The 22503-nt window shown below is 38.9% G+C and overlaps 2 protein-coding genes across 3 annotated transcripts in view; both read left to right on the forward strand.

Moving 5' to 3' along the window:
- The window catches only part of itfg1 (integrin alpha FG-GAP repeat containing 1), a 136381-nt gene extending 133512 nt beyond the window's left edge, over positions 1-2869 (forward strand). The window contains exon 18 of the mRNA XM_016290077.1: positions 1429-2869. Within this exon, the coding sequence (XP_016145563.1) occupies positions 1429-1488 (60 nt within the window). The 3' untranslated portion in view covers positions 1489-2869. The remainder of the gene's footprint in view (positions 1-1428) is intronic.
- Positions 2870-3294: 425 nt separating this feature from the next.
- On the forward strand, positions 3295-19855 carry LOC107598688 (neuropilin and tolloid-like protein 2). Of its 2 annotated transcripts, XM_016290079.1 has the most exons (10): positions 3326-3339; positions 3415-3599; positions 9074-9130; positions 9591-9731; positions 11434-11682; positions 12582-12629; positions 12917-13044; positions 13693-13921; positions 16638-16751; positions 18772-19855. In XM_016290079.1, the coding sequence occupies exons 2-10, from the start codon at positions 3590-3592 to the stop codon at positions 19467-19469; spliced, it is 1674 nt and encodes a 557-aa protein (XP_016145565.1). In that variant the 5' UTR covers positions 3326-3339; positions 3415-3589; the 3' UTR covers positions 19470-19855. The 2 variants fall into 2 exon arrangements, with proteins under 2 accessions (XP_016145564.1, XP_016145565.1); XM_016290078.1 differs by having other exon boundaries at positions 3295-3599.
- The last annotated feature ends 2648 nt before the right edge of the window (positions 19856-22503 follow it).

A 22503-nucleotide genomic window follows, 5' to 3' on the forward strand; every position in this document is an offset into this window, starting at 1 on the left:
ATGACTGTGTCTAATCCACCTCCGTGCGGGAGACTGCGGATGTGTGTGGGTTATGTGAATGTCAGCCTGTCCGTTTAATAGATGCTGTACTATATGTTGCCATCAGTACCTGTTTTTATGTACATGTATATGTTCAAGCATGTCAGCGCCTTGTGGTGTGCTTGTTGGAGAGCACACTTCAAACCCAATGTGTGGCGGAGGAATGCAAGTTACATTTCTGCAACAAAAACATAATACAGAAATGTCGGATGGAAAAAAAAGAGCACAAGGAAACGGCGAACTTTCCACTTTTTTTTCCATGTGAAGTTGCATCATTAAATTGCTGGCAGCTGATCTGACAGAGACTATTACTATTACTTATAGGCTGCTGCTGGAAGAAATAAAATGGTCAGATATGCTACAACTGCAAGTCTTGCGGTTTAGTAATCCTGAGCTTGAAGGAGCATATGGGCTATTTTTATCACTGAATATGTAATTAAGTCGAGCACTCATGACAGGGTAATCAATGAGTCTGTGACTGGCCTATGACTCACTGAACACACTTAAATGGACCTGAAATGAGGATGAACCCGTAGATATGTATCTCACATCTTCATTTGCGCTACAACCCTCAATTATGGCAATGAAAGACGGTGAATAATGATGTTGATGTGACTCGGCACTGTATCATGTGGAAAAATCCGACACATAGTGGTATATCTTGTGAATAGATATCATCTGGATGCTCCTGAGCAGATAGCGTAGGGCTTGACAGCGCTCAGTCAAAGCCTCAGGCTCCTTTTGCATGGTCTGTGAGATATAAAGTCCTTTTGAAAAGGAAAATAATCCCTTCTTGTATCTGTCTGGCACATTGCTTTTTTTCTTAACTGATTTGCTATTTTGCTTATGAGCGACGTGCTTTCCACAGTTACTAGGTGGAAAACGGCACACCTAAAGCTAAAAATACATCCAAGTGACCCTTATGGAACAGGAGAGCCAATTCACAAGTGTTTCACAGAGGGTCCCAGTGTGTGAGTCACTCATACTAGCTGAGAATAGACATCGTTTTTGCCATCACCGAGAGAGGATAATCACTGAGCACACACACACACACTCCAGGCTGGGCAGTGTGTGTTATTATCAGTCTCAGGCAGCAAGTGTCTGGTGTTGGCTCTATCTTTGATTGCACACAGAGGTATTTCACTGTGGTAGTGTGCCATTGTGTGTGTAATGAGTTCTCTGTCTGTCTGTCTGTCTGTCTGTATGTCTCTCTCTCTCTCTCTCTGTGTGTGTCTGTTCTTTTCCTCTCCCAATGTATCAAACCCCATTGTATTGTGTTTGCATTCAACTCACTGGCACGGTTAACGTGCGAGTCCCAGCTTCTCCGGACTGCTATCAGGACCGTGAAGTTACAGCATGTAGCAACCTTTGATTGTTTGTGTGTTACAGAAAGCAGATGACCGGGAGAAGAGACAGGAGGCCCATCGCTTCCATTTTGATGCCATGTGAGAAATTGGAGAGAGCATTGTGGGTAAACACTGAGAAGATCGGTTCTTCTTTCATTTCAGTGGTTTATTTATTTTCACTTTTTTTCCCACACTGGAGCATTTTATGCAATAAATAATGTCTGAAATCAGAGAACTCCATCTAAATATGAATAGTTTGAACAGTGATGTGTCTCTCTGGATCTGTTGGCTTCTGAAGAGGAGAGATATGTTTCTGTCAAGTTTGTTTACATGATCCTAAACGCATATTGACGTTTGCACATTGAGAAGAGAGAACTGTTTGGTGCCATTTTTTTGTACTTTGGTTTGGGATAAACATGTTATTTTAAAACTCTTTCTTTATTTTTCTGTATTGTTAAAGTATCTGATAAATGTCAAGTGGGCAGAAACAAAACCGGTAATTTTCCCTTCTTGTTTCTTTTGTTTCAAGTTGTATGTCATGTGTTTTGTAGGACGTAATTAATTGTCAGCCTTTATGTCTATGAATGTGACTGAGTGATAGTTCTTTCACTTCACTGAACCGCTTTAGTCTTTACTAAATAAATGCTTTGACTTCAAGCGCTACATGAGGCCCCAGGTTAACAAAGGTGTCCTCTGCAAACTGATTTTATTAGGCATTTAGCTGTATGGGACCCAAAAAAATTAAATATGGTATTATTCTTTCACAATAAAGTATTGCTTTAACTGTCAACACTCAGTGCCAACCACATCCAAAGGATTTCACAGTGAGTTTAGTGTTTTGATTCATTAACTTGACACTGGATATCAATATTAAATAGGAAGTCAAGTCCCCCAATCCTAATTGCTCGTAGTCAGCATAAAGCAGGTTGCTGTTGTGGTTTCTGTATGCACTATCCTCTGTTTGCATTCTAGTAATTCCCTCCGTGTATGTCTTCTTTCCAATTGTAAGGCACTGTTATCAGTTTCAAAGTGGTATTATTTATTGCTTTTACATGTTTTTAAAACACTGGAAATGAATTATGTGCTGCTGAAGAATGTCCAGTGTGAAGGGTTTTGTTCTTGGCTGTATATATCTGACACTTGCTTTGATCCATGCATTGATTTATATGCTAATCTCTTTTACCTTTAAAAATGGTGTTGTTATGGTGCACTATATGCACATTAAGGGATTTCACTTTAAAAGGAAAATGCAATTGTCAAACCACAATACAGCTGCATACTAAACTCGCATATTAACTGGCATGCAATTGTTTATGGTTTTCGCTCATTGTTTCTGGTCAGGTGCATATTGGTCTTAGCAGGTTGTGCATCTGTGCTCAGTTTTAATTATTAATGAATCACTCTCAATGTGTTTTTGGTTGCGTTGAAATGCTGTTTTGTCTTTTGGAATGTTGCATTGACAATAAACATGACCAAATGCTTTATTATCTGATCCGTTTGCCTCAAGTTGTTTTTGGTTGATTTGAAATGCACTTACAGTTCGGATACAGCTCCAGAAGATATAGCAGATGAGTCAGAAGATACTAGCCATCGGCAATGAATTCATCACCTCTTGTACTCTGGGGAAAAAAACGGATTTGTAGTCACAAGGTTCATATGTGCGTGGTGCGTTATCACTAGACAATCGTCAAATGACTTAAATGAAATCCTGACTGGGGCTGTTCAATACTCTGTTTAATGCTCTTCACTCAAGAATAAACCAATACTCTAGATGCTGCGTCCGTGGCGATTCACGTCGCCTTAACTTGACCGCGCTGTCCGCGTCTTATTCTGGTGAACTGCGCATGCGTACAGGCTGCTCATTCAAGCGAGCAGCGCCCGAAAGCTCAAACGAGCCTCGTTTAGTGCGATCACCTCAGTTCTCCCCGGACTCTCCGCGTCGCCTATCTGAAAGGTGATACACTGCATGAGGATTTACAAAGCGCATTTCTCAACAGGATTGTACACTCAGTCATTTACAACCTGTCAGGCGGACTTGAGGTGCGTGTTGTTCGTAAGGAATACAGTGGTTCTTTCCAGCTTGAGGAATGGGATTAACGAGAACGAAGAAAAGTTGGGATTTGTAGGTCTGGTAAAATGGAGAGATAAAAACTCGCCTTCACAGCTCACCAAGGTGGAAGCAGCGGTATCCACAACAAGAGGAAATGCACAGAGGTGAGTTTCAGCAAACATTTATTGATTTTGTGCCTGGCAACACAGCGTGGGTTTGTTCCTTTATGAACGTTGCTGGAACAAAGCAGCAAAACAAATACAGCTCAACGTTCATAGAGCAGAAATAGCAAGTTGCCGTTTTTAGGGCTAACAATCGCGTCGCCACCTACAGGTGTGCTTTTGTTCATTAGCTATATATCGCGTGTGTCAAAGGAAAGCTGGCTAATTGATTTCTATTCGTTATTTGCTTCATTTTCATTACGCCGTTGGTCGTTTATATGACGGGAAATGTATTGTGTCATTGTTAGCCATCAGAAATGGTCTTTTGGACGTTAAAAGCTGTATAGCCACTGGAGCACAAGGCGAGTTGCATTAGATTTCTGCAGCGTCTCGTGCAACTTCGCCGCGTGAGCGCGTGAGCGCGTGGCATTTGCAGAAGCGGCGCGAGAGTGCTGAAGTAACAGCTCCCGCGTGCCACATCTGGAGCTCGAGCTGCGCTCTGCTGATGAACCGCGACATCGAGCTTTAAGCAAATGTATATGGCGAAAGACATATTGAGATGCTCCTTTTTTCCTATTTTCTGTAGCTCCCAATTAGCTAATTAACCCAGATCTCTGCAAATAAGAATTACATTACCTCCCCCCCCCCCCCCCCTATAGCAGTGTAAATGTTATACATTATAGATAATTAATTAATATAGCAACATACAAATCAATAGGCCTATCATTAATATAGCAATATAATTAATGTAGCAGACTACTAAAATAAATATATTTGCCTATATGTTGTTCACTACTATTACTTCGCTTTTGTGCAATCACAAGGCAATGTGAACACTGTCATATAAAATGTGACTACATGTCTATGAATTAAGGTTCACGAAGATGATAAACCTCCAAAATAAATCATAATCTCACCAGTTATATGTTTTGGATGAATGTGCAAGATGATGGCCAAATTTCACACCAACCTAAATTAACTTCCCCCTCAACTGCTCTAGAACACATGTGAATTACAGCCAAATAATTGTTGATTCTTGACAATTAATCCAACTGTGTCGGTTTCTTATTTTTGTTTGGCTTCATTTGAGTGTGGTGGCCTTGGAGAAACTCAAACTAAAGAAGCAAAGTCAGTTTTTGTAAAGGAATGAAAGAGATATGAAGTATTTAACATCAGTATGAGTAATTAGTTGGAGGTATCTCGTTGATATACTACTGGGAAATTGTCACCTGTCTTTAATTAACTTTAAATGCGGTAAAGTGCCAAATGACATTACAGGCTATACAGTTCATTTACTCAGTCGAAAATAGCTAGTGAATCTCTTTGGACAATTAAAGTTATAATAAAGTGATAACGTTTTATATTATAGGCTAAAAAGTTATTCTTTTTTCCCTTCCTAATGAGATTTGTTTGGGTTTGTGTATGGACACATTGCTCAGATATATCATAACATTTTAGCGCTTCGTCCCATGGGGCTCAACCCAGATGTGTGTTCATTTGAAACCAGACAGCACGCAGGATAATTCATGCAGAAAATCAGATCCTGCGTGAGATCTGGAGCCACTGTTGCCATCCTCATTTTAAGGACAAAACTCGATTTAATTAAGCTACTCTAAAAACCTTTGCATTTCCATTTGCATTTCGATTCAAGTTGTGGGCTATTTAAAAAGATTTTTGTTGACCTCATATCACATAAGATAAAGGATCCCCAGAGAGCTCTTCAGTTCATCTTTCATGTGTGTTTGTCTGACATCTCTTCATCTCTTCAAGACATGAAATGGTTCTGTCTTTAGCGGGAGCGGCTTTATAAGATGGAGATTGTCATCTTAGACTTTTCACTTTATTGTTAGCAAATGAATCTGCACCGATGTTGTGTTATTTCAGGTCAAGCTAATCCAGATATGGCAATCATTATGGCGTGTAGAAAGTAGTAGGACATTTTAGCAGTGCAGTCTGTTGAGGTTCAGCCCAAGCCGTCAGGCGGAATTGTCTTTTGGGTCACCTCGGGAGCTTTGAAACGCTGGCCATGCAGAATAAAGATACTTTCCAATTTAATTCTTTATTATCATTATTGCCATTTTTACAGTGACAGAAGATCACTTCAGTTTAATCTGTAGGCCACATCCGGTGGCTTCACCGCCTTGGAAATGCTGGCAAAGCCACTAGAAGGCAAGTCTGAAACCTTCAGCAAAAAAAGCGTAACGGCTAATGCTAACGCTTCTGCTTTGGCAGTACGTGGGAAGGAGACCAGAGGCCGTTTTTTTAAATGGATGTCAATGGAGGAGAGGCTTAACTACGTTGAATAAACAGCTTTTTAGAGGAAACAAATGATCATTTAATGAATGGACAACCTATCGGCTAATCTTCAACATGTTTTACACAAAATAATACTTTTGGATTTAACTATTTTTAGAGTTTACACCAAAAAAAAAGCCATTTTATAAGAGAAGTCACTGACTTTTTGCGACAGGTGAGATACAGCTTACGGCACTTCTCATTTATTCCTATGGTATCCATAAACGACGATTGAGTGTCGCACAATTCTGACTGAAATTCAGTGTCGTCAAGGCTGTAATGTGATTGGTTTAATTGCGCTTTGTCCAATAGTAAGTAATACAGACCCTCTCATCTCCCAATAGCAAGACATTATACACTTATACTTATACACTATGTACTTATGCACTCTGTACTCAACCATGTACAGTATGAATTACATAAGGTTATTTTGTCATTCATAATCGGAGTCTGATAGCCCCTCCCACTTCCGTACGTAATTAAAGCTGCGACAATTGAGTGCATGAAGTGTCCAATATTCCACACTTCATTTTTTCGGTTATTTAAGTGCATCGTCCGGGTATTTAAAGTGCACTTTTTCTTTTTGGAATTTTCAGTGTGAACGCACTACTCGCACTATTTATACTACAAAACGTCATAGAATAGTGCATAAGTACGTGATTTGGGACGCACCTAATCTCTGACACTGGCGAACAGACATCGTGTTTACCTGGTTACCATAGCAACAAATTGCCGCTTGAGACATAGATATGTATAGGTAGATACCTCATTTGACCGTCCAAAGCACGTAGACCAGGGGTGCCCAAACTCGGTCCTGAAGGGCCGGTGTCCTGCAGAGTTTAGCTCCAACTTGCCTCAACACACCTGCCGGGAAGTTTATAGTATGCCTAGTAAGAGCTTGATTAGCTGGTTCAGGTGTGCTTAATTGGAATTGGATCTAAACTCTGCAGGACATCGGCCCTCCAGGACCGAGTTTGGGCACCCCTGACGTAGACACATCCGCCATCTTGCAATGGTCAACTTGACATCACTCACCATAATAATCAATGAGTATTAGAAGATGCCACAATTCTGCGCAGTCTACGTGTAGCAAAGTCCCTTTAAGGCAAATCATTTCACTCGGCGGCCATATTTGAAATGCCTCTCGGGCATGCAAGTGCAGCTCCTATCTCTTTGAATAGGGAAACAACTAATTCTTCAAAATTCTTTGTCAAGCTTACAATTCATTTTCATATTTGAAATCACCATTGAAATCTGACAACAATTGTCTCATATATGTTGTTTCTTATGCTCCAATAGTGTAAAAAAAAAAACAAGCTTATTTTTCAGGCTAGACCAGCCAATGCACATTCACAGTCCTGAGCATGCGTCTCAGAACGCTCACTGTTTCAATAGCAACCGGGACTTCTAACGGCAGCTGCAGTGATGCAATGACTTTACCGATTAGCGATTGGCTCCTTTACTCAAAAGGTAGGGCTTCCTTTGATAGAGTGGCCATATTGAACATTGCATTTTCCCCCATTCAAAACTATACAAGCGACGCGTCTTGGGTATTCTATAGTCTTCGTGTATTATAGCGGCCCATAGAAACAGTCGGTAATGAGGAATCTACCTATACATATCTATGGCTTGAGTGCTTTCCCTTAAGACTGCAACCCTAGTCCTGGGCGCCCCCCCCAACACTGCACATTTTGTGTGTCTCCCGAATCAAACACACCTGATTCAACTCATTAGCTCATTAGAAGAAACTCCAGAACCTGAAATGGGTGTCAGATAAGGGAGACATACAAAATGAGCAGTGTTGGGGGGCGCCCAGGACCAGGGTTGAGAAACACTGCTTTAAGACAGCAGTGCATTGCCATAAGTAAGCCTACTGTCATTGCTTTTATTACTTATAGATGTACACGTTACACATATCACAGAACCTTGAATAAAATGTCTTAAAAATAGTTGATGATTAACTAACAATGCTGGGGCGCCAAACGACGATGCTTCTTGCATGAGACAAACCTCTTAAACAGAAAGCAGAAAGTTATGGACTGACTTTGATGACATGTTTCCACAGGCATTAACATTGCACATCTAGCAAAGCTTTTTTTATATTTATTTTAATTAAACAATGTACATTCATAACACTATACTTTGTGTTATGTTACTTTGGCATTAAATTATGAAGAAACACTGCTGCAAGGGTGTTTCTAATAGGTTGTCTATGGAGGTGAATGTAAAGGTCACATCTCCTTTATAAATGCCATAATAAATCTCTCCATATGTTTTCCTCTTTTGGAAAGTCATGGAAAAGCTATCATGGATTTTTTTTTTTACTTCACCAATCTATGACAACATTTGCTTCTGAGAACCCTGGAAATGAGGTCTTTTCATTTAATTTGCACATTGACTGTTAAAAGTGTACCAGAATGAAAGCTGAGGCACACCATTTTTGACATAACACACACGTGGCACTCTTCAGCCGTATCTCATCATACTTAATGAATGGCAACTGACTGGCCTGAAAATAAATACCAATTCATTGAACAAGAACTAAAAATACACTTGCGACCGCTCATTGCTTTATTTTGCTGTCTAGATAATTCTCTCAAAATCCAGAAGGAAATCAATTAATATTGCATCATAATTAAATCAACAATGTGGCTGTGCATGATATTGTGTCATTTAATAAAAAAATTTCGAGGCAGGGAATCTTTGACCATCTGGCCTTGTCTCAGAGATGAGCATCAAGTGCAATGCGTGTTATGACATGACAAAGATCTTCAACGTTTGATCAGTCTGCTAGATGTGTTCCTGTCCAGATGTGGGGCATGGAGAGTGATAGCGGAGTTTGGGGTGATCAGTGTGCTCGTGTCTGGGTGCTCACATCGCCCATGGCCCTTGCCTCTGCTGCACAATGAATCATAACTGTTAGAACAGTTGTTTTCAGACAAGAGAGACGAGACTGGATCAGTCAGATTCTGTGCATATTTCCTGTGCTTTAGTCAGAATACTTCAGAACCAAGTCATTTCCGGTATGGTTATTTTACAGTACTGATATTGTATTTTCCAGTCTTGTATACGGGTGTCCTGAACAGCATGTCAGATGAAGGACACGATTGTTGCTAAAATATGTCACATGCCTATTTTTGTGTGCTAACATTTGACATGCTCTTGCTCACTTTTGTTTCCAGCCTGGGTTCTCCTCATTGTAATAGAAGAGGGATTTGCCCTGGCACAGAAAATTAAAGGTATGACTCACGCATTATCACACTCATATCTGAATTGTCACCTGTGACAGTCCTATCTGTACACATTTTTGCACTAGGCGCTTGCAGAGGGTTTCTGTGCAGCTCTTTTTGCTTTCAGTGTCTCAACAGTTTGTGGGTAAACTGGCCAGTAAATGTAGAGTTTTAAACTCATTAAAAATGCAAAAGAAATGCTTCCTGTGGTCAGACTAGTGGACCTAGGGTTGAAATTCGTTTTTGTATGAATCGTTCTTTGTAAGCTAAAAATAAATGTTTAAATTCTTACTCAAATCAGTATCAGATTGTATGGTCAGCTGTTGATGATGACTGTTACCATCTGCAAAAATACTGTCTCTTCACACTGTTTCAGTGATTGCTAATCTTAGTTGCATTTTAGTTTATTTTGGTTAAACAAATGTCATATTCTGTCTGTTATTCCCCCTTCATCTCTCTGTTCTCACAGAGACGCAGAATGCGGGTGAATCTCTGTTTAAAGCGGAGCAGTGTGGCCAGTGGACCCGGAATATCAATGGAGGCCTGTTTACATCTCCAAACTATCCTAACTCCTATCCACCCAACAAGGAGTGTGTGTACATCCTAGAAGGTAACCGCCCTAAAAGCAAATGAAAGCTGCTTCTCCGGCTATTCTTCAGCTGTTAGATGTCAGACTGTAATTGTTAATGACAGCGTGATTGATGTCTGCCTCAAGTTAAGAGTGTTTGCTTATATAGGAGTGTTGTATTTTGCCTCTAGGTACTTAAGAACTCTTCTCTTCTCATTATTATTATGGTATATATACAATACTAATTATATTGTCTTAACAACATCATATCTGCTGGTGCATCTCAGTATAACACTATAGAAGTGCGGATGACAATTTTGTACTGGCATAAAAGTATTTGAAGCGGTGCGAGAGCGCCCCCTGTGGACGAAGCAAATTTACATACACTCAAATACATTCTGACAGATGCATCAGTCTTTTGAAGAAAACATATATATGTAGCTTTTCAAATCATCATTTTATATGAGATATAAGCATTTATTTTTGTTTTTATTTATTTTTGTAGGATAAATAAATGTGGTTACTATAGGCTGGATTTCAGTTTTCAATCCTTTCGACCTATGTCGCTTAATGTGATTGTCACCTCAGATCAGAGTATGACAGTTTTAACAAACACCTGCATGTGATGGAGAAAAATGTACATCGTCGGAGCTTAGTCAAGTTTACACATTACCCAAAGGCCCAAATTACCTTAATTTGCCCTAGTAACTTAATTAACTGAATTTATAGTAATAATCCTGTGCATATTTATTTGCATGCCTTTACATGTATAACAGAGAGAAGCTATTTTTTTCTTGATTAAATAACTGTACAATATGCAGAGTCTGTGGTTTTAATGCAAGCAGCAGCAACAAACCTAAATCAACAGTGACATTGGTTATTTGTTTCAGAGTCTGATATGATTATGGTTGTTGTGCCTCGAGCAGGTGACCTATATTCAAAATGTAGTTAGTGGATAGTGGCTGCTTCTTTGTACTACATTTTTTGTGCATTTATTGTACAACACAAATTGGAGATTACTGTGGACATTTCTGTATTCATATTAATAAATCAAATTTAATTCAAATGAAGTGTGTATTGCAACATAATGGTCTATCAAGTTCTTTCAACAGGGTAATGAAAGAGAGTTTATCTTCATTTGTAGTAGACTGTTCATAATGTGGACAATGGATGTAATGTGGATGTGAAATCTGTATTGTTCATTTTGATAAATATTCCATGTGTGCGTGTGCGTGTGTGTGTGTGTGTGTGTGTGTGCGTTTTGTGACAAATGAGGACATAAATTTGTATAATGACAAAGGTATTACAAGGAGAAGGTGACTTTTCAGGACATTACCCCATGTCCCCACTTTTCAAAACGCTTATAAATCACACAGAATGGAGTGTATTGAAAATCTGAAATAGCACAATGTTTCCTGTGGGGGGTAGGTTTAGGGGTAGGGTTGGTGTAGGGCAATAGAATATACGGTCTGTACAGTAGAAAAACCATTACGCCTATGGAGAGTCCTCACTTTCCACAAAAAAAAACCTGTGTGTGTGTGTGTGAGTGTGTGTGTGTGTGTGTGTGTGTGTGTGTGTGTCTGGCATATTATATGTAGCATTATTGTGTAAGCTCAATTTATGGAAGGCATCCTGCAGAATAGACAATGGCTTCCTCCAGCACAGGTTACAGTGTCACATACTCCACAGTTATAAACTAAATATAATGTTTGCTCTTTCATTCTCGATTCCCTCTCTCCTGCAGCTCTCCCTCGGCAGAGAATTCAGCTGGCCTTTGACAAAACATACTATATCGAACCTTCCTTCGAGTGCCGCTTTGACCATATTGAGATAAGGGATGGTCCCTTTGGTTTCTCCCCTCTTATTGATCGCATCTGTGGGCCAAAGAGTCCAGGCATGGTCACCTCCACGGGCCGCTTCATGTGGATCAAATTCACTAGTGACGAGGAGCTTGAAGGCTTAGGTTTCCGCGTCAAATACACTTTTATAGCAGGTAACCCAGAGAGTGAAAGCAGGAAGTTTGGTATATTTGAGCTTCATAAATGCATTCTGAATTTAAAGAGATGGCCTTGATGCTGTAGACCTTGTAAAGAATCCTTGCTTGCCTGTTTCACATTGCAGAATTGTTTGTCTGTCTGACTTGATGTATGTTGTGCACAAACAGGAATTTGTATTCAGTAAATGTGACTGAATCCAGTGATTTAAACAGTTGGGGATTGCATTCCATTCTGTTCAAATTAATTACCTTCGCATATACATGTGACCACCTTCTTCGTGTAAATTAGATTTCACAGCAATCAAGTTTGTAATAATTCTCAATGGCCAACTTCTGATAACTATTTAATATTTTATGGCCACTATTATACACTGAAAATAGTGGAAACCTGTTACCCTAAGGAGTTATATTTACCTGATTTAATCTTTGAATTGACTTTTGTTGGTTTAATTTAATGTGTTTAGGTTGATTCATTGATGTTATTTTTATTTGAAATTTGTTACTTGAATAAAACCTATTTAACTAGAGATTAACACATGAAGCACAATTTTTAAGTTAACATTTTTCAGTGTAGGAAATATTCGTGCAAGTTTGCTGTTGCCGTTATGCTGTCCTTATACTTTGAATACAAATACATCTACTTGATTCATTTGATTTTTAGGCATTCAAATTCTGGGCCAAATCCCATTCAGATGCAGTAGCTTTAAGACTTTCAGATGTTGTGTGCGCTTAAGGTCAAATAAGACAAACATTAAATGCTGTTTATTAGATCAAACGGCAGATCTTTGCACGGCAGAACCTACAGCTCACTTAAACTGGATTCTAATGCACTTTTGGAGCATGGGATTTCCAGCGTGTGCTATCTGGGTAATGTGATATCTGTCTTATCATTTCAGACCCAGATTTTCATTTGCACGTCGGTGGATTGCTAAATCCAATTCCAGGTAAGCCCCTCAATATTTTCACCCCCCACTTCAATTCCATCTCAAGTGCTTTCTATTCTCTGTGGCAGGCTGCAGGCAATCTGCTATTGACATCCTCCACTCCTCCCTCTCTCTGTTGGTCTTATGCTGCCTATCTGACTCTGTCTCTTGTCGGACTTTCCATTTCTGTTTTCTCCAAAAAACCCTCTATTTGCAGTCACTACTTTCTTTTTGCTATAGCTGCTTTTCTCTTCTCTTAATTATTCTCTTCCCTGTATTTTCCCACTTCCAACTTTTTCCTTCGGCAGATTGCCAGTTTGAGATAAGTGGTACAGACGGAGTCATCCGCTCCAGTCAGGTGGAAGAAGAGGATAAAATAATAAATGGAGATGCGTTGGACTGCATCTGGACCATCCGTGCCCCTCCACAGTCCAAGGTGACCCTCTTCGCTTCTCCTTTACTAGCACAGTTCATCAAATGAGATGACCCTGCTCTTCTGCCATGGGCAGATATATGAGCACCTAAAACCAGGGCCTGACGAGACCACAGGAGGCCATCAGGCCCCCCTGACCCTTTTTCTGCTGAGAAAACTTTTCAAGAGCTCAAATTAGCAATGCAGCAGCAGCAAGTATTAGGCCAATGATGCAGAAATGGTGGTAGAGCCGAATCAGCAAGTAATAAGACTGAGGGAAGAAAACGGCATTCAGATGGCCCGGGGATTACACACTCACCTGCGCTAAGCAGACCAGAACACTTAGCAGGCTAAAAACATCCCTAAAGAACTTGGCAGAGGAGTGAATGACTACAAAGCATGTAGATAAGTCATTAGAGTTGTGAGGGGTAACTATTTTGTAATCTTTTGTGCCTACATCTTACAAGAAAACATAGCCAGGATATATCTTCTTCTCAGTAAGCAGTTCCCGTAGATCAGGACAGTTCAGTTTGTGTCTGACCAAACTACAGCAGTATTTTCCTTTTCTCTCAAAATTCCTTTTTCGCACTTTGCTGTATCCTTGTCTTGTTTGAGTCTGCATTTTGCAGAATCTAGCTGATGCATTTGTTAAATGTTGGTTCATCCCTGCAGATATACCTTCGCTTCCTCGAGTACCAGATGGAGCACTCAAATGAGTGCAAGAAGAACTTTGTTGCTGTGTATGATGGCAGCAGCGCCATTGAGAACCTGAAAGCGAAGTTCTGCAGCACGGTGGCCAATGACGTGATGTTGGATACTGGGGTGGGCGTCGTGCGCATGTGGGCCGATGAGAGCAGCAGACTCAGCCGTTTCCGCATGCTCTTTACCTCATTTGTGGATCGTGAGTATATATGTTCTTAATTTTAAAATTATAACAGGGTGGAATTAACAGTCAGTTGACAGGATGGAACAGTATTGGTAACTAATACAGAATGACAGACAAAGTGAATATAGATGAATGCACAAATCATTAAAACATACAGTGAAGACTAAGAGTGATTGCTTGTATCATTGAATAAAGAAGCAGTGAGAAGCCTTCATATTTCGTAGGCAAATCAGTGGCTTTTATGGTGCTAGAAAGTTAGTATGGATGAATGTGACCTTTGGAGAAGTCTGTGCCACGTCAGCTAGCAAAAAAAAAGCCAGCAGGCTGGGTAGAAACATCATTTATATTTCATTTTGTAATGTGCTTTAGGCAGAGTCTGCCTGTCCAGGATAGCAAGCATTCTGCTAACCGCAGTATGAAAACAACACGAAAACAAAGAGCAGGACAGATCCCCACATTATAATGTGCCACATTTCATTAAAATTACAAGCCATTGAGATAACAACTTAATAAATGCTGCTGTGCATCCATGTTTGACTGTTACATAGACTAGGGTTAAATATCATCAGCTGTCAACATTTAAATGTATAATGCAGTAATGGAGATCAACTATTTTCAAGCATGCAAGTTTATCACAAACATTGCCTGAAATGTCAGAAAAGGGATGTTTAATAATAGACTGAAATATGCTATGATTCATGGAATCTGACTCGAACAACCTGGCATTTATTTAAAAATTGACCATTTAAGGAGTGTGAAGTTAATTAAAGTAATCTCTGTAGAAAGCAGTGATATCAAAAGGCCAATTACTCCCCCAACCTTTGCATAGGAAATCAAAAAACACGGCTTTAGTGTTGCACATTTCTCATGCTAATTGGTCAGTCATGACGGAAAATTGGAAGTTATCTGCGCCTGCTGAAAAGACAGAAAACGCTAAATGACGTTTTATTTCGTGAGTTAGATGTTTTGGTATGAAAGATATATCACATTTTCTTTCCCCTTTGCTTTTCAGGACAGTTGCTGTTTAAAGGTTGTATGCAAATTGCGGAAAATTACCATGGAGCAAATGGATATTTTTGCTGTAGTCTGTAATACTTTTAATAAATGCCAGAATAATCAGAGGAATTAATTGCAGCATTCAATGTCAACTCCATCTGAATATTAATCTTGCTCAGAGCAAAAAAGCAGTGGCTGTGGCAAATGCAAATGATTTTCATCACTGTGTTCGTAGAACTGCTGAAAGTCTTGCAGAGCTGTGAATAGATTGACACAGCCAAGTTGGGTTTGGGTTAGCTGGTTCATTTAATGCCTTCACTACCGTCTTGGCTATGAGCAACAATTTTACTTGCTTTTCCACTGTGTTTCAAAATATTGCACAAGCTCTCAGCACTACAGAAGATTTATCACTAGAATAGACGGCAGTAATAAGCTTTTTTATGTAACAATCATGGATGACGTGTTTAGTTATTTGAGTGGTTTGAGTTTTCGCTGATATGAGAACCAGGTCCAGTGCCACAGATACCCTGCCATTCAAAAAGATTCTGTAATGAAAGGGTGTCTTATGCTCACCAACGCTGTCTTTATTTGATCCAAAATACATTAAAACTGTACTTAATATTGGGAAGTGTTATAACATATTTTATTTAGCGTTTTAAAGTGTAATTTGTGATGACAAAGCTGAATTTTCAGCTTTTTCATTACTTCAGTCTTCAGTGTCATATTATCCTTCAGAAATCATTCTAAGATGCTGATTTTGTGCTTAAGAAACATTTCTTATTATCAGTTCTGAAAACAGTTGTGCTGCTTAATATTAACTATGTTTTCAGGATTCTTTGATATAGTGAAAGAACAAATTAACAGCATTTATTTGAAATAGAAATCTTTTGTAACAATGCCTTACTGTCACTTTTGATCGATTTATTGCATCCTTGCAGAATATAAGTTTTAATTTAGTAGTAAGCAGTATTAGTATTAATCCTACTAACCACAAACATTTGAACGGTGATGTACATTCAGCTTGTAAGACTGTGTACGTCCTGCTCCGAATCGTCACCCTGAATGATTCTCCCCTAACAAGAAGTGAAACAAATACACTTGGTGTATCACCCCATTCCTGATGAGCGATAATGTATCAGGGGGATGTGGTGTGACTTTGGCAGTCATCAGTGGTGATTGTTGGAAGGCAAGAAATGTCTAACAATTTTGGAAATGAGCACAGTATAGTGGGAGCTAGAGTTACGACCTCTTCAACCCTCTGTCAGAAGCATTTATTCCCATAAACTGGATGAGATCTTTCCCTCCTCACTCAAGCTCTAGCATAGAAGTTATAAGGAGGATGCTAATGTAGCAGTTGGATTTTGGCATAAAATTGAAACCGAGGGATGAGGCTGTGCAGCTAAAAGAGGGAGACGTGATGAGGAGTTTACAGACACAGCCTGAATGATTCATCCTCAGAGATCGGCACTCACCTTCAATTACAAGCTTATCTCCCCCTCTCCCTCTCTTTCTATTCTTCGTTACCCTTCACTTTGACTAGCATGCTAAGCATACGTTCAGTCAAGAGCTTCATGGCAACTTGGCCAGATGGGCTTTGTGATGGCTGATAGATTTGATTTATGGTGTTGTGATCAGCACCCACTACACATGAGGCGCACATATCTGCAGACAGCCGCTGACGGGGGTTGCCTTGTTTTTAAGAGATTGAATCTTTTCTATCTGTTCTGTTTTTCAGCTCCATGCTCCAGCAGCACCTTTTTCTGTCACAGCAACATGTGCATCAACAACTCACTGGTGTGCAACGGCGTTCAGAACTGCGTTTACCCCTGGGATGAGAACCACTGCAAGGGTGAGTTACTGCAGAAACACAAGCTTCTGCTTCCTCAGTCACCTACGACCTGGAACGGAAACCTCTGATTGTGGATTAAATTCCTATTCTCCTCTAAATAAAACAGTTATATTTTTGTAACATATTTTAATGTTATTGTTGTTTATTAAAGTATCATTTTTTATTATTCAAAATTTATTTTTGAATATATACACAATACCAACCGTTTGGGGTCAGAAAGATTTAGAAAAAAATGCTCACCAAGGCTGCAATTATTTGATCAAAAATGTAGTAGATTTAAAATAACTATTTTCTATTTTAATGTATTTAAAAATGTAAATTATACCTGTAATATGGCAAAGCCATTAGTCAGTGTCACAAGATCCTTCAGAAATCATTCTAAGATGGTGATTTGGTGCGCAAGAAACATTTCTTATTATTATCAGTGTTGAAAACAGTTGTGCTGCTTAATATTTTTTGTGGAAGCTGTGATACATTTTTTTCAGGATTCTTTGATGAATAGAAAGTTTGGGGGAAAACTGGATTTATTTGAAAAATAAATCTTCTGTAAGATTATAAATGTCTTTACTGTCACTTCATCGATTGAATGCATCCTTGCTTAATTAATTTCTTTAAAAAAAAATGTACTGACCCCAAATGTACACATTTTCATGTAATCTTTCATTCAGTTTTTGTTCATTCAGAAACTGCAAGAAGCAGCACTTAAGCACTCCACAATGCACCAATCTTTTCTGAATTTCTCCTCAACTCTGAACCTGGCCTTCTAATACCCGTGACATTTTTTACTGGAAATATTATTGGCTTTATGATGAATTGCTTATGCTTATTTTAAGTCACTTCAGATAAAAGCCTCTGCTAAATGCATAAATGTAAATTATACTGATTTATACTTATACCATCAGAGTCTTTTTGTTCACAAATTGGACTGGTCACTGTTTGTTTCTATGAACAACTATTAAAGCATATTATATATAGGGATGTAACGATTCACTCAACTCACGATTCGATTCAATTCACGATTTTGATTAAATTTTTTTACAAAATGAGATTTAAGACAAATTATAAATTAAATGTGTCCTTTTATTATTGCTTGGACAAAATGCTGCACATTTCTTTGTGAAATTGAAATATAACACTATAATAATATACTAATATAGCACTTGTAAATTATTGCTATTTGGTTGGTTTTGATTGCTTCTATTGTCCTCATTTGTTAATAGCTTTGGACAAAATTTAAATATAATGTAAATGTAAATAACAAAACTACATTGAAATTTTAAAACAAGCCCCAAATCAAATACATAAGTAACACAAATAAAAGAAATCTCTTCATATAAACAAAATAAGACTTTGTCTGTGCTCTTTCCATTTAAAATTAGAGGCAACCACTGCATTTTAATCATCATGATCCAAACAAAGTTACTGCATACATGCAACATGAGCAGTTTTTAATCTAAATTAGATTGTATAATTTCAACTTTGACTTCAGTTTTGTGAAACTATACATAAAAATATCTGCATGAAACAGCGGAGCTGAATGAGACGCAGATTCACTCTCTGCCAGCAGGTAGCGCTTTAAGCGTTGTAAACAAAGCAGCGCTGCACCTATAAACTTTAATATGCATTATACAGAGGCAAGATGAAAAGAAAAAATGCCATCTAAAAATTTTCTAAAGACAGTAAGTTCCCCTCAGACATGCATTCATATAAACTCCTACACCTAAATGAATCGCGATTTGTTTAGCATCTCAACCGATTTGAATCGTCACATATTTGAATCGATTTTCAACCGGCTCGCGGTTAATCGTTACATCCCTAATTATATATATTGTTTTGTGACATGTTTTCTCTGTTCACACATTCAGGCCTCAAACTTGGGTGAAATATAATTTATTTATAGAAAAACAACTTCTGCAGCTTTTAAATATGCTGTATAAATAGATTTTGACTTGACTAATAAAAGTATGTTTTAATGTCTTTGTATAGTTTAAAGTTTGACTAAAAATTATTTTTATCTCAGAGAGAAAGTCCAAGGGGCTCTTTCACCAAATCACAAAAACACATGGCACGGTAATCGGCATCTCTGCTGGTGTGGTTCTGGTCTTGCTCATCATCTCCATCCTTGTGCAAATGAAGCAACCCCGTAAGAAGGTAGTTGCCCGTCGGCCGGCAGTCTTCAACAAAGGCGGCTTCCAAGAGGTCTTCGATCCCCCCAACTATGAGCTGTTTTCCCTCCGCGACAAGGAGCTGTCGTCAGACCTGGCCGAGATGTCGGATGAGCTGGACGGCTACCATAAGCTGCGGCGCTCCTCCACCATGTCCCGATGCATCCACGAGCACCACTGTGGCACCCAGGCCTCCTCGGGCGGCAGCATGAAGCAGAGCCACACCACGCTCAGCTCAATGGAGCTCTCTTACCACAACGATTTCTCCAAGCCACCTCCCATGAAGACCTTTAATAGCAGCAACACCGGCACCTACAAGAAGAGCTGCTACGGCTACAAACAGACTCACGACTGCACCGAGCAGGTGATCGAGGACCGCGTGATGGAGGAGATCCCCTGTGAAATCTACGTGAGAGGTGGGAGCGTAGGAGGGGCTGCGGGCAGCATTGGAAGCGGCTGCGGGAGCATTACCATCCGTAACCATGGCAATGCTCGTAGCAACAACACCACCGTGGTGGACCCAGGACAACGCTCCATATCCATGGACTTCTGAGATGGCGAAGAAGGATGAGGGAGAACGAGAGCCCTGACCACAACTGACTTTGTCCTGCATTGCTGTTTTTAATGCATGGGCTCCAATGTCATATAGACAAGCACGGACTGTGCACAGACAGGCAGAGAAGACGACGCGTGGCTGGCTATTTTAATCTATGTACATTTAAAATGAAAGATAAGCAGTATGTAGGTTCTGTGTTGTTGCTTGGCATTAACTCACATTTTGCATAATTTGGCACTGTGGATAACTCAAATTATGCTCAAGTAAAGGTGACATATTATGAACTGGAGTCAAAACCATCCCCTGCTATATCCTTCAGCTGTTCACACCAAGGATGATAACTATAAAGTTTGAATAATAGTTCTAATTCTATGAGAATAGTGAAGTCCACACCACAACTAAAAATTGTTGTAGAAACAGTTTTCATTCAGAAATAGCTAGTAAATTTCATTATCAATTATAGAAAATGGCAAGTAACACATTGAATTAAATGTGATATTTTGAAGTAGAGAGACTAAAAGTATGTTCTTCTAAAACATACTATTATTTACAATTTCAGGGGGAAAAATGTACAGTGCATAACGGTAATAATATCAGTTGGCATCACTTTTAGAAAAAAAAATTTCCAGTTGGTGAATGATAAACACATTGACAATCAGAATCCACCAGACTTTGAAGAGTTTGAGCATTTAAAGTGGCAGACGACATCTGCAGTGTGTGCTTATTATAAACAGAATGTTATGGACGTGTGGATGCTGATATAGTTATTTAGTTATCGTTCTTGGTGTTAACAGGTCTTTTATACCATGCCCAAACCAGACAGGATAAGACAGGTTTCCATCCGCTGAAAGCAAAAATGGTATGTTATGTGACAATCACAGCTAATCAGAACATATTTGATGTTTGATATGCAGCTGTGGTCATCGTTGCTTAGGGCAAAAAAACTCGTTTACATGCAGACAGGATTTAGTCTTTGCTTTGGACACGGTGTTCAGAGGAACATGCTTTTGAACAAGAATGGTTACTAGATCAAATATCACCACAGAGTACACAAAAACAGACCTGATTTATATATTTTGCCATTGGTTTTTCAGAGTTGCTTTTTAGCTTTTGTTTTAAGAGAATTCCCCGTGTGCACTTATAATTGTGTCTCAGTGGCCATTAAAGACCACAGCACATGCGCTAAATGTTCTTTAACCTATAAACACACCGTTTTGGAGGTTCAACCAATCCATTACAAGCTTCAGATAAAGTGTGGAAAATTGTAAAATGATGCTTACACCTTTTGTATAGAAATTATTCTTTTTGTTGTTAAACAAGTCAAAATAAGCAGGAATATATTTTCTAACCAATATATATGCGCTTCCATTTTAGTCTTAACATGAATAATTGTGAAGATGTTGATGTGAGAGATGTCCAATTACATTTGAATAAAATTACACCACCTGAAGTATATTTGATGTGCAACAACATCTTTGCATCTTGTGAACCACAGAAACTCCAGTATGCATGTTTCCTCTTATTTCCATTAGAGTCTACATTACTTTCCTTCAGTCCCAAGCTCACCAGTAATGCTATTTTATTATTGTCATTACTGGACACGTCTACACACTAAGAACAAGCCTCGCTTTCATCTTCACTGTCATTTCATTTTCTGTTCACTTATTTTCCTTTGGTCCTCTCCCAGTGTCCATCTCACTGATCTGTCATGTTGAATTAGACTGTGGGAGCACTCAAGGCCTCATACGTCTTGAAAAGGACAGACGCAATGCAGGTCACAGCCTCCATAAGACCCAGAGGCCCGGCCACCCTAGGTGATTGTCACTGAGGTTAAAGTCAGTATGAATTTTGAAAATGAAAAGTGCCCTCACAAGGTTCTGGTTCCATTGTGAATGATTCATAGTATGGTAAATGGGTCATAGCATGTTATTCCCTCAGTCAGCCCAAGCTCACCAGTAATGCTATTTTATTATTGTCATTACTGGACACGTCTACACACTAAGAACAAGCCTCGCTTTCATCTTCACTGTCATTTCATTTTCTGTTCACTTATTTTCCTTTGGTCCTCTCCCAGTGTCCATCTCACTGATCTGTCATGTTGAATTAGACTGTGGGAGCACTCAAGGCCTCATACGTCTTGAAAAGGACAGACGCAATGCAGGTCACAGCCTCCATAAGACCCAGAGGCCCGGCCACCCTAGGTGATTGTCACTGAGGTTAAAGTCAGTATGAATTTTGAAAATGAAAAGTGCCCTCACAAGGTTCTGGTTCCATTGTGAATGATTCATAGTATGGTAAATGGGTCATAGCATGTTATTCCAAAGAAAAAATGTGTTGGTCTTCTATGTAATGATCAGTTCACAATAATCTTTGCTTAGAAATTTCACTCTAAGCTAAAATATGGCTTGGAATATAGCACACAAGAACCTTCCTTGTTTTGGAACAACATTAAGGTGAGTATGTATCTCTGTGTGTGTGTGTGTGTGTGTGTGTGTGTGTGTGTGAGTGACAAAATTGAGTCAGTCTTGCTATGCTCTCAAAGAACTCACTTTTACACACAGTGGTAGATGCTTTTATTACATTCCATTCAGAGTTTATATATTTTATCAGGTCATGATTCTCTGGGAATCAAACCCCATGACCTTGTAATTGTTAGCGTCATATTCTACTCTGAGCTACAGGAACTTACTTCTATGTTTATTATTTTGTATTTATTTAGTCATTTATTAGACACTTTTATCCAAAGCGACTTACAAATGAGGACAACAGAAGCAATCAATTGTAGTATTAAAACAACTAAAAACAGATCCAAAACTACAAGCTAAAACTTTATAAATACTACCTATACACATTTTAAAAATAAAGAGATTAAATAAAAATGACAAATGCATACAACAAAATTTCAAAACTTAACATTTAAATGAAAAACAAAAAAATAAAGCTAAAAACAATTCAAAATATTAAAGAACAAAAGGTATGAGTATAACAATGATTCTAACATAACAGTAACACTAAGCCAAACACCAAAAAA

The sequence above is a fragment of the Sinocyclocheilus grahami genome, unplaced genomic scaffold (assembly GCF_001515645.1).
Source record: "Sinocyclocheilus grahami isolate Dianchi unplaced genomic scaffold, SAMN03320097.WGS_v1.1 scaffold254.1, whole genome shotgun sequence".
NCBI classification, from domain to species: domain Eukaryota; kingdom Metazoa; phylum Chordata; class Actinopteri; order Cypriniformes; family Cyprinidae; genus Sinocyclocheilus; species Sinocyclocheilus grahami.